Source organism: Melopsittacus undulatus, chromosome 6, assembly GCF_012275295.1.
Source record: "Melopsittacus undulatus isolate bMelUnd1 chromosome 6, bMelUnd1.mat.Z, whole genome shotgun sequence".
Classification (NCBI taxonomy): Eukaryota; Metazoa; Chordata; class Aves; order Psittaciformes; family Psittaculidae; genus Melopsittacus; species Melopsittacus undulatus.
Window position 1 is genome coordinate 18,644,843 of NC_047532.1, and position 12,053 is coordinate 18,656,895.

General features: G+C 57.1%; 1 protein-coding gene across 1 annotated transcript; it reads right to left on the bottom strand.

Moving 5' to 3' along the window:
* Positions 1-107: 107 nt before the first annotated feature.
* TSPAN1 (tetraspanin 1) lies at positions 108-5,036 on the bottom strand. The gene is made up of 8 exons (XM_005151097.3): positions 4,956-5,036; positions 4,768-4,832; positions 3,381-3,587; positions 2,915-2,989; positions 2,163-2,261; positions 1,643-1,780; positions 1,111-1,194; positions 108-838 (listed from the first exon to the last, which is right to left on the bottom strand). The coding sequence occupies exons 2-8, from the start codon at positions 4,822-4,824 to the stop codon at positions 785-787; spliced, it is 714 nt and encodes a 237-aa protein (XP_005151154.2). The 5' UTR covers positions 4,825-4,832; positions 4,956-5,036; the 3' UTR covers positions 108-784.
* Positions 5,037-12,053: the final 7,017 nt, after the last annotated feature.

The following is a 12,053-nucleotide window of genomic DNA, read 5'->3' on the forward strand; positions in this document are numbered from 1 at the left end:
GTGCTGCCTGCATGGGGCTCTTGGGGATGGCGAATGCAAAGCAGCCCCTCTCCCCGCTGTGCTCCCCAGGCACAGGCTGTTCATGGAAGCAGCACCGGGATCGGCTCCAGGTTTGTATCCAAGATGAACAATTTAATCGGTTTTCTTTACAGCATGGAGAGGGCTCAGCCATGATGTGACAGGGGGGCAGCCCTGGCCACCACAGGGACAGGGACCAACAGGGCTGTCTTCATGCCAGGGCAGGGGCACAGACCAGCCAGTGCCTCTTTAGGTGACAACACAGTCAGGGCTGGCAGGAAACGTGTAGGGGTAGATACATCCCCATAGGAAGTGTAGTTACCACCTACAGTGATTCAATGGAGTGACGAGGGGGGCACGGAGCAGCCCCCACTTAGGAACACAGTGGGAACAGAATGGGAAGGCACAGCAGCTGCCTGCAAGGGTTTATCAAGGCATTGCTGTGCCACTGCCAGATCAGCAGCCCTGATCAGCCCCTGTGCTTCTTTATCTCCCTCTGGCATCAGCTAAACAGACCAAGCAGATCCCCCCCCCCCTTCAAAACCCGCCCTGAATCACTATGTACAGACTCAGCGTCCCATAACAGTACAAAAATATACACAAACTCTACAGATCCCAGCTCAGTAGATCAAAACACAGCTACAAAATCACAGTGCACAAGACAGCATCAGGCCCAGGGAGCGATGGGGTCCCCCGGAGAGCACGGCACGCCACAGGAGCACCCCAGCACGATGTGTGGGGGCAGATCATCTCCTGCCTCGTGGGGTCATTTCTGGTCCAGATGGCAGTACAGGTACATGGCAACTGCCATGGCTGCAATCTGGGGTGGCAAGAAGAAAGTCAGCACCCATAAGTGTGTGTTGACACATCCCTCCACCCACCATGGGTTTGGGTCACAGCCTGTAGCATCCATCCCCAGCACTCTCAAGGAGGAAGAGTTGGGTGTACCAATGGAAGAAGGCTCAGTAACCACCCTGGGGCAGAGGGTGAGACATAGGGCTGCACCAGCCCCTTGCCACCCAGGCTGGTCCCTGTGTTACCATTCCCCCATGGATACAAGGAGAAGGAGCACAATGATGCTCAGGCACTCACCTCTAAGGCAGCGATGCCAGCAGCCACACCACCCACCACACCTGCATGGGTCCTGATTTCTTCCAAGACCTGATCGAAACAACCCTGCAGGAGGCAAACACAGAGGTGAGGGTGAGCAAGAGGTGGTGATGGCCACGTGCTGGGGTACAGCAGCTCCAGGAAGGAAGGTATGGTTCTCCAGTATGGGGATGGTCTGGGGGTCTCAGGAGGCAACTCAGCCACTTCCCAGGCCAAACCATGGCATTAGGGGCAGAAAGGAGGGGAATAGGCAGGGAAATCACACAGAAAACCAGAGAGAAAACCTGGATTCATGCTCAGCTCCAGGCATGCCAACCTGCTACAGAGCTCCCCTTAGGACCAGAGCAATGGCAGCACCTTTGCTTGCCTCCACCAGGCATCCCCCAGGACTTAAGGCCCATGGGACCACCATGTCCCAGGCTGGGTCTGGAGCTACATGGGGGGTCTGCCCCATGCTGAAGCACACCCCAAACCAGGCTCTGCCAGAAGAGAAGAGCTGTTGGTGCACCCATACCGTGACTTTGCTTTCTGCAGCTATCGTGTAGGTGCAGGGCTGTGTGTTATTACAGCAGGGCTCGGGGTAGGTTTCATGGTCCTTATACCAGACGGAGTCATTGAAGTCTGTGTAGTTATTCAGGCCACAGCAATGGACCTAAGAGGGAGAGAGAGGAAACGATGGGGAGAGCATCCTGCAGGTATCTCTCTGGATGTCCAGGTCTGGACTTTGCTGCCCCATGGAGGGGGTTACCCAGCTCAACCCTGGTGTTCAGTGGCTTCCTGGGACAAGGATTTTGCCCATAATTAAGCATATACAGCTCTCCCCCCCAGCCATGGGACCACTGGATCCCAAGCGGGTAGGTCCCAGGCACCTGGGAAGCTGATAGGAGGGGACAGCTCAGCATATCCAGGATCATGATTGTGTCCCCATTCCCATCAAGGAATGGGAATTGCCCCTCCCAAAGCCCAGGTTTGCACCACTGAGCCATGCTGGGAGCATTCTTGCCCAGAGATGGGGGTCCCAGTGCTCAGCGCACCTCGGTCATGGTGACATTCCAAATGTGTGTGAAGCTCTTATCCACCCCGTACTTATCCTTCAGGAGAGGGGTCACCACAGCCGTCAGCAGTGTCCCTGCCTGGAAGGAGAGGCAGAGAAACACCATCAGAGAAGGTTCTGGTGAGCATCACAGAGCTAAGATCCCCCATACTGGCCAGGAGCACATCACACCACATCCCTTGGCCCCTTCCCCACTAACCAGTACTTAATGGCACCCAGGCCACTTATGACCAGTGAGTCATCTGATAAGCAGCACAAGGGAGCCAGGAATGATGTTTGCTCTGCGGTTGACTTCTCCAGTGCCTAATGAGGCAGTCACCTTTCTCCCCAGGTGGTTTCTCAGGTGTTTAATACAGGGGTGAGTTTGAGCATGAAGCATTAGGGATTTCCTCTCCTGTGTAGCTCCTACCACCAGAGGTGGAGAGGTGTCAAGGCTGGTACTAGCTTAAGGTGTTTGAAAGAAAGAAGAGGGCAAAACTTGGACCATAATGCTCATTTCTTTAGGGCAATGGGAATCCCTGTTCACTCCATTCTCACCCCAGCCAGCCCATCCCACCTTGCCCACATAGCTGGTGCCAACAGGGTCCAGCTTCCCTTCCTCCAGCAGCAATGCCCACCTCTCAGCTTCCCCAACCTGTGGGCAGCACCACCAGCCCCAGCGCCTCCTGTTTTCCCAAGGGGTAGGAATGGGTCCCAGATTAACCCAATGCAAGCCTCAGATATGGTACTCACAATACCCGTGTAGACCAGAGCCACCACGGCAGCAGCAACTTCAGCAATGAAGATGATCAGCACCACTGAGAAGAACTAGAATGCAGCAAGGGGAGAGAGGTCAGAGCAATACAGGATCCCAAGGCCACAGGGCACCACCTCAGGCCTCAGTCCCTGTCTCATTGCCTTCAGCTCTGCCGCAGGGCATGGGCAGCACAACCTTGGGATCCTCCAGCCCTCCCCATGGGGCTGATCTCTCCAGACATGCTCCAAAGGAGACCTCTGCTCAACACCAGCTTCTGCTTCCTTTCACCCTCACCCTGGGCAGACTTTAGGTCCAGCACTGCCTTTCCAAGGGCCACCCAGCCTTCTGCCACGTGGGAACATCCACGGAGCACGTCTCCATGGAACAATCTGTCCCTCAGATCTCCCCCAACAGAGGCCAAGCTCAACTGAGGCTTGATAAGGAGACAAGTCAGGACCATACCATCATCAGGAGGCATTTGCTCTCCTTCTGTGCTCCGTAGCACCCAAGGAAGCCGATCACCAGCAGGATGGCACCGATGACGATGAGGAAGTAGCTCACATTCACAACCTGCAGGATGCTGGAGGAAATCGCCCCAAATATATCCAGGAATGACTGTCCATCCACTGTGACCCAGATGCCAACTCCTAGCAGGGTCCCACCACTGAGCTGGGAGGAGAAAGACAACGTCAGCTCCCAGGCAGGCAGAGATGTGTGATTTGGGGAAGGTCCTGGCACAGCTCCTTCTCCCCTTTGTAAGTTCTTGCTTACAAGTCAATGAAAGCAGCTCAGGGTGTTGCTGCCACACACTTGGGGTGTCCGGATGGGTCAGTATCCTGAAACACACCCCACCACCAGCACATTCCCAGCTGTGGTGTCACAGTTCCCCCTGTTCAAGGCAGCCAAGCCAGCCGTGTCACCGCCCACCCCCTGGCCACAGAGGGACCCACATGTCCAGCTCACACTGGCCACAGATTCCATCCAGGGAAGATGCCCACTTACACAGAGGCTCACATACACCTGGCAAGGTCAGCTCAGGGTTGCTTCCAGCCTGCCCTAGCCCTGCCCTCCACCTGCTCTACCTTTTCCGAGCCCTGGAAGGAGCATTAAGTCAGCAGTGTTTCACCAGGGTGAGGCTGGAGGCTCTGCAGCACCCCCTTTCCCGCAGCTGTACCCCAACACAGCCCCTTCCTGCTGGATCCATTGCTCTTGCATAGACAGGGTGGTTCTTAGAGTCCCACCACCTTTTAGCCCTGGGTGGGAGCAGAGGCTGTATGTGCTCTGGAAACTCACAATATCCCAGCACTGGAAAAGAGTTCGGATACTGGGAGACCCCCAGCATTGCAGGTCACTGTAACACACACGGGCTGCTCCCCTACAGGCAGGGACCCAGCAAACCCCCCTGCTCTGGGGCACACCGCACCCCTCACCAGAGCTTCAGCACAAGGAAGGATATGGGTCGCTGATGCAACAGCCTCCATCCCCTGAGCCCAGCATGGTCCCCTGGGCTTTGGCCAGCACTGGACGCACCAATGGAGCAAGACCCTTGCAAGCCCATGGGCTTTAGTCCTCAGCTTGGTGCCAGAGCCCAGACCTCGCACCCCACCGGGGTCCCAGGAGCACAGGTCACGCATGGACCTATATCCCCTGCTCAGTCCCCCACGGACAGGGACATGGAGGGGCAGGAGACCCCCCAGGGGATGGCTTCTCCAGCACCATGCCCCGCTCAAGGTGCTCCCCAGGACCTGCTCCCTCGGTCCCCAGCCTTTTCATCGCAGTTTTCCGAGGGGCAGGAAGCCGACAGGGTCGGATGCCCCCGGGGCAGAGACATCATCTGGGGCTCACTTACGAATATGGCCAGGTTGAAGAGGATCATCATGACCTTGATAAAGGTGAAGCACCCCATCTTTGCACCTGCGGAGAGCAGAGACGTGATCAGGGGGGATCCCCAACCACAGCCCCCCTCCTGGCCAGTCCGCCGAGGGGCAGAGGAGGGGGAACCCGGGGCTCACTCCCCAATGCCCGAGCCGAGCTTACCTGAACGCAGACCAGTCCCAGCGCCCCGTCCCGACCGCACTGACGCCTTTTAAGCGGGTACGGCCCCGGGGCCGCCTCCGTTGCTGGATCCCCCCCGCCCCGTCCAGCCCGGCCCCGACGGGCCACCCCCTAGAAGGAGGGAGGGAGGGAGAAGGAAGGGGGGGATGAAGCCACGCGTGTCTCTGGGTACCTGGTGCCTGCTGCCCTCTGCCGCCGGAGCGGCCCGACCCGGGACATACAAGTAGTGAGGCTGGATGCTGCTGCGCGCCCATCACCGCGGCCTCTCGGCGGGGGGTTGGGGATATGATGTTCCCGTCCCAGTGCTGCTGTGAGGGCAGTACCCCTGCCTGTGTCTTTGCTGAGACCCAACCTGGCAGCCCCGTGACCCTTGGGATGGGGCTGTAGCCCCCTTCCAGTGCCTGAGGGCAATGCAAGAAAGCTGGAGAGGGACTTTATATAGGGGCACGTATTGACAGGACAAAAGGGAATGGCTTTAAACTGAAAGAGAGGAGATTTAGATTGGATATTAGGAAGAAATTCTTCACTATGAGGGTGGTAAGACACTGGCACAGGTCACTCAGAGAAGCTGTGGCTGCCCCATCCCTGGCAGTGTCCAAGGCCAGGTTGGATGAGGCTTGGAAGTGGAAGGTGTCCCTGCTCATGGCAGGGGGTTGGAACTGGATGAGCTTTGAGGTCCCTTCCAACACAAACCATCCTGTGACTCCATGACTTTGGTGGGCAATTGTACCTATTTGGGGGGGGGGGGGGGGGGTAAGGGGTTGTGCCCCCCATGGAAGGTGCTGCAGCCATGGTGGGGGTACCACCCCACTGCCCTCCTCCACAGGCACTCAGCAGCAGTGCTGGGCACTGGGCTTGGGCTTTTCTGGCCATGGGCAGCCCCATGGGTTGGCCCCTCTCTGCCATCCCTTCCTGCAGGACCATGACTGTGTCACCCCATCTTTCCAGGCTGATGCTGTGTGGTGCTGCTGGCCCTGCAGCCTGGGACCACTCGGGCAGGGATCTCCAAAATTCTAATCTCCATACCCCTGGGCAAAGCCAGGAGCAGGCAGAGGAGGCACAGAGCCAGTTTACAAAGGAAAAGCCAAAGCTGTATGGGCCATCACTGTTGCACAGGGAGGCAGATTTTTGCTGGTGGGGATGCAGCAGGGCGACAGCAGGAGAGGACAGTGACAGCCATAACAGATGTCAGCGCTGGAGCAGGTCAGCAGAGACCTGCCATTGCCTAAGGGCTGCCAAAAGTGATTCTCTTTGGGAAGATGCTTTGAAACAGGGCTGCAACAGAGAGCCAAGCAGGGATGCTGCATTCCTAGGCCTGACCATGGCGGTGGTTCTTGCTCATCCAATGTGTCTTGGGGCAGGAGCTCATGTCGGACCCCTCCCCAGCACCCACAATGGGTCCCTTCAGCTTGTCATCAAACCAAGGAGTGATGCAGGAGGGTGGGGAGCCCTCATCCTGCAACAGCAGCCAGCAAATGCAACGTCTGAATGCTCAGCACGCTCCACCCTGCACCCAGTTCCCCTGAAAGCCCACAGCGAATTCCCTGCCTGGCCATAATGATGCATTTCAGCAGGATGATGTCAGCCCCATTGGGCTCTAGCCAAAGCCCAGTGGTATTTGGGGAAGCCTTCAACCCTCCCCAGGCACCCTGGGTGTTAGTGCAGCTTGTGCTGGAGCCAGGGGTTTTAATCCTTTCCCCCTCAGCCCTTCCCTGCAGGAGTTGAGCATCCACTGCTGCCATGAAGCTGCTCGGAGTGAGGGGCTCAGCCTTGATCCTTCTTCCAAAAGGGGCTGTTACCCTTCCATGCAAAACAAGGCCCCCATCATATTGACCCTCTCCCAGAAATCGCCCCATCCCAGCCTGCACACAATCAAACATATTTTGAGGCAAATATGTAAGTAGTAACTTTCATTCCCAATCATTTCCAGACACAAGGTAACTCAAAGGACCAGCTATGGGCTGCTCCACTCACCTCTCCAGCTCTCAGCACCACAGCCTGGGGCTTGGCCACTCCCCAGCATCACCCATCTGAGCCCCATTAGGGAGCCAGGGCTGGAATTTCTGGCTCTTTGGGAAGGCTTGGTCTGACCACAGCAGGACGAGCCCAGTGACATTCCCATGTACCTCCTGCCCAGCAGGGCCCCGCCACCTCCCCATTGCCCCCATCTCTGCACGCAGCCTGGCCGGACCATGAGCATCCCATTTCCTGGAGCACAGGGATGCTTTTAACCAGGACATGGGTATCACAGCTCCATCCCATCAGGCCTGGCTGTGGGAGGCTGATGGCAGGAAAGTGGCTGTAATCGGTCACCCCAAAGTCCTCTGTCCCCATCCCAGCTGCTAACCCATGCTGGGCACATGTGTGGTGTCAGGATCTGCACCAAGCACCTCTCCCTAGGTTTTTCTTAATGGAAAAGCTGCCAGCTCTGCTCCCTGCCTCATATCTCTTCCCTGGGAAGGACTGGGCAGTGGGACCACACTGATTTCTGTGTGCTGCAGCTCCCACATTGGGGGAATCCTCCCCATTTCCATGGCTGTGTGCAAAGCCACAGCCTGAGTCCAAACCACAGGATCTGACCCATCTAGTGCCATGACCTTTGCCATGGGGTGTGAATACAGTGGGAGCCCCAAGTGTGTCCCAGTGGTGCATCCCACAGTGTGAGTCCCTTAGGGCAAGGATCCAGCCCTGCACCTTACGTAGCTGATTTTAATCATGGTGCTGTTTCTAGCTGGGTGTTAATAACATAATTAAAGAGGGGCTCAATGACATCTCCCTGCCTGTGTATGGAGCTGAGCTTCTTCCTGTGCATGTACCCCCTGCAAGGAGTCCCCCAGTGCCTGCCCTGACACTGGCTGCCTGCCCGCACCCCTCCAGGATAACATTTCCTTGTTTCTCACATGTGATTAGGCCAGAAAATCCCTCCCAAATTCATTAGCAAAGGCCGTGTCGAGGCACCAGCTGCTGTAAAGCCAAGTGGGATGGGTTGGGAAATGTAGAGGGCTGCATTGTGGGGTCACACCAGGACAACCGCATGCCGAGCACTGATGCTCTGGGGGCTGCTGCAAGTGAGAGCCAGGCTGCGAAGCCTTCTCCATTGCCTCACCCAGTGGATAGGACCTTCTCCCGTCATGGATTGAGGTGTGGGACCTGGCTCTGGTCAGGATGCAGTGCTGGGGTGTGCTGACACCCACTGTGTGGGGAGGTGGCATTGAGGGGCCATAGGTACCCAGTGCCATGCAGGTTGCCCTGCCTGTAGACACTGCAGTCTCTCTGCCAGCATCTTCCCCACTGTGAAGCTTCAACCTTGCAGAGAGGGGAATAGCCTCAGTGCCAGCCCCGGGCAGTGCCCTGAGCCTTTCCTTATGTTCCTTGGTTTTGTTTCCAGCATCCCCAGGTGGGGGTACCCCAGCCCAGGCAGGCACTGTGGCAGTGGTGGCAGAGCAGGGATGCAGGAGCCAGCAGCTCCCGGCTGCCCGTGGGCACCGTGATGGGAGGTTGTTTGAAGAAGCACCTGGCTCTTCCTCAAACAAAACCCACAGAGGCCAGAGATCACTGCTGGGCACCCTGAGAGAAAACCGAGATAGAGGGAGTTTTGCTGCTCCTAAAGAGAAGAGAAAGCAAAGCGTGGCCATCTCTGGAGGGGGGAAACAGAGATGAAACCAAAAAGCCGACTGTGAAATGTCAGCTGAAATCAAACATTGTTTCTGTGATTTCTCCAGCTGGGAAGGGCTTCACACCCTCACTTACTCCAGCCCGGCACATTAACAACTCTATTTATGCTGTTTATTCACAGCCATGTGGCTGACATCCCGGGAAGCACGGGGTGGGTGTGACCAACCCATCTTGGGGCTGGCTGGGATGGCACTGGGCAGCCCGTGGAGACGCTCCCACCAAGGGCTGTCCCTCCAGCTGGGAGAGAATTGGCAGCAGAGCACAGGGACCCCAGCAAGGAGACATGCCATTCTGTCCCCATAGCCCCATCCTGGGCTGGATGGACAATGAGCAAAGGGAGGCTTGAAGGGGAATGTGGGATGCAAGATGCCTCCTCCTGCACACCACAGAAGAGCAGAGAGCAGGCAAGTCAAAGGCAAAGCTCTCACTGCGATGAGTGCTGCTCATTAAGCAAACGAGGAAGGAACTGTAGCTAATCAGGGCCTGACAGGCAGCTCCTCTGCATGCTCAGTAAATAGCAGTGAAGGGCTGAAGCACTTTTTATTCCTTCCTAGGGTGCTTCCTGAGGGTTCTCTGCTCATCCTGATGGATGCACCACCTCTGGGCTGGAGTGAGGTAGGGGGTTAAATGGGAAGCGAGGGAGTTTGGGGATTGGTGCTGCTGCAGTAAACCTGGAGTGGGGAGTAAGGGGTGCTCTGGGGATGGTTAGAGGCCAGCAACAAGAAGGGGCCCTGGTGCAGGAGCTGGCCATGCTGGGGTGATGCTCAACGCCATCTGAGGTGAATGAGGGGGCAATGGGATTTGGTTTCAGCAAGAGATGGTGCTTTTAGCTTTGGGGACCCTGAGGTACATTAGGAGGGAACAATGTCTGCTGCTAGGAAAGAGGGACCTCATTCAGCAGCCTAGGAAGGAAGATGACAGATGTCATGCCATGGTGCTCCCCTGCCCCAGAGCCTCGGGGCTGTATTAATTCCTGGCCTGGTTTTGGGATTGATCATAAGGTGGATGCTAATATCAGGTGGTGATGCACCCATGACCTTCCCAAGCTCTAATCCCCTTCTGGGACACAGGGACACAATGGGGACAGCCCCAGGCAGGGCAGCAGTCAGGGAAATGCAGTGTTTGGCTGTTTGCAGCCAGCTCTGACCCTGTCCTGGCAGCATGATGACAGCAGGTAAGGGACAAGGGAGAGAAAAAGCCCTTTTAGTCCCCAAAAGCCAGCAGCAGAGGCCCAGCAATATGCATCTGGGGTGAGATCCTCCGGGATGCTGCTGCCCTGCATGGCCAGCCCATGTGTTGCAGGAAAAGGAGAGGGGGATTTGCTGAAATTATGGGCTTGTACAGCTCCAGTGTTGCTCTGCTGGCCTCTGGGCCTCAGCTTCCTCAGCCTTACTCAGCACCTTGGGTTTTCCCTTGAACCTCATGCCAGTGTGCATTTCCCAAAGCCCATGTTTCAGGTACCATCTATTTTTAGGATGCCTGACCCACAGCAAAGAGAAGGAGCAGCTGCTGGTTTGGAGAAGGCAGTGTGAGAAGCAAGGATTAAAAGAAACCCCAAAATACCTCTGCACCTCTGGGGACATCCCATCAACCTCTTTGTGCCTCACGAGCAACCAAATATTGGGACATCTTGTCCATACCCCATTGTAACTGGCTCTGCTGAGACTCACTGGGGCACAAACCACCTCAGGGCAGAGGCATTCCCAGTGTTACCGGGCTGGAAGGGAGTTGAGAACCGATGCTCTTGTTGCATGTGACCATGCTGCTGTTGTCACAGGCTGGCTTTGTGGGTGTCCCTGCTGTGGCTGAGCTTGGCCCCTTCCACATGAACCCTGCCAGCCTCCTCCAAGTTCTCTGCCCCACTAAATTTTAGCTATTGCTTTGTTAATGTTTAAGGATGCAGGAGCTTCTGCAGCATCACCTTGGGCTGCTTTATGTGGTACCCAGTCCATACCATGGGTCTGAGGACCATTTAAATGTTCAGGATGAGAGTGAGGAATTCCTGGGCTGGGATTCTCCATGACAGCTCTTGCCTTGTCCTGTGTGTGCTTTCCAGCCTGGCTAAGGGATGGGGTCCTCTGTGGGTGGGCACCGAGAGCTGCCTGCTATGGAGGTGGGAGGTTTATGGTGTGCTGGTCCCATTTAGCATCCCTAGGGATGGATGGAGCCCCCCCCAGCTGTGGTTCTCCAACCACAGAGGAGGCAATTCGGGAGCAGATGCTGCATCTGGGGATGAAATCATCCACCTCCTCCTTCCATGCCCCCCCTCCCCGGTAGCCGGGCTCCCCCCCCCGCCGCGCTGCGGGGCTACCGGGGAGGAGGGACGCTGACATCACCGCCGGAGAGCGGCTCGGCGGGGCTGGGGCTCCGCTCCGCTCCCGTTCTCCGCTCCCGCCGGGGGAGCCGCCGCGCCCGGTAAGGCTGGAGGGGGCAGCGGGAAGGCTGTGGGAGGCTGAGGGATGGAGGGATGGATGGACACACGGACGGACACACGGACAGCCCCGCTGCCGATACTCAGCAGCATCCCTCCATCCATCCCTCTTCCCCGGGGTCCTGCGGGGAGCTGGGGGACAGCGGGTTGGCAGCAGCACAGCATTCCCCCCCCCCCCCCGGGGGAAGATGTATCTCATGGAGGAATATCTATAAATGCACCAAAAAAAAAAAAGAAGAAGAGGGAGGAAAAACCCCAAACCCACCCCAAAATCCTACGTCTCCATCCGCCGGCTCCGTGCAGCAGTGCCAGGCTGGAGCTGCCGGAGGGGAGCTGCGTGCGGCAGGCGGTTTCTCAGCCCATATGTCTATTTTAAAAGCCCGTGGCGTGATCTCTTGCCCTACTTTCCAGACTCTTGCCGGTACTTTCCTTGCGTGCAGCGGCCGAGCCCTCCTGGCGGGAGATCCCTGGGAAGCAGGAGCTGAGCGAGTCACTGGGCTCTCCCCAGTGCCCAGAGGCTGGGATGGGGGGATAAGGTGGTGGGATGGGGATTAGGCAGCAATTTGGCCGCTAAGACACTGTCTTTCTCTCTGGCAGAGAGAGGGAGGTCCCAGCACCATGTGAATGAGACCAGGCTGAGAAGAGGATGGCCCATTTGGACCCCAGTTAAGTTCTCTTGTTCCCCTCTGTTTGCCCTGGTGATGAAAAGGCTCCTTACCCGCACCTGAGCCAATGCTGCTGAGCCCTGGGCACTGAATACCCTCTGCAGCCATTCCAGGGCTGGAGGTGTCAGAAGCCACACTCCAACGCTGATTTTCCAACACTGGCATTCCTATTCTGCGTGTGCAGGGAAGGGAACACTCCCATCCGCACCGTGTTGCCCCAGCACTGCCATAACTGCTCTGTGTGAGCACCCCCAGGCCTTGACGCCTGGTTGGATGCAGGCAGCGTGACCCACACCACAAAGCATCACC

Coding starts and splice junctions, on each gene's coding strand:
- TSPAN1 (XM_005151097.3), bottom strand. CDS start 4,824: ATGGGGTGCTTCACCTTTATCAAGGTCATGATGATCCTCTTCAACCTG. Junction 3,588..4,767: donor TCTTCAACCTGGCCATATTC/GTAAGTGAGCCC, acceptor TTCTCCTCCCAG/CTCAGTGGTGGGACCCTGCT. Junction 2,990..3,380: donor GCAAATGCCTCCTGATGATG/GTATGGTCCTGA, acceptor GCTGCATTCTAG/TTCTTCTCAGTGGTGCTGAT.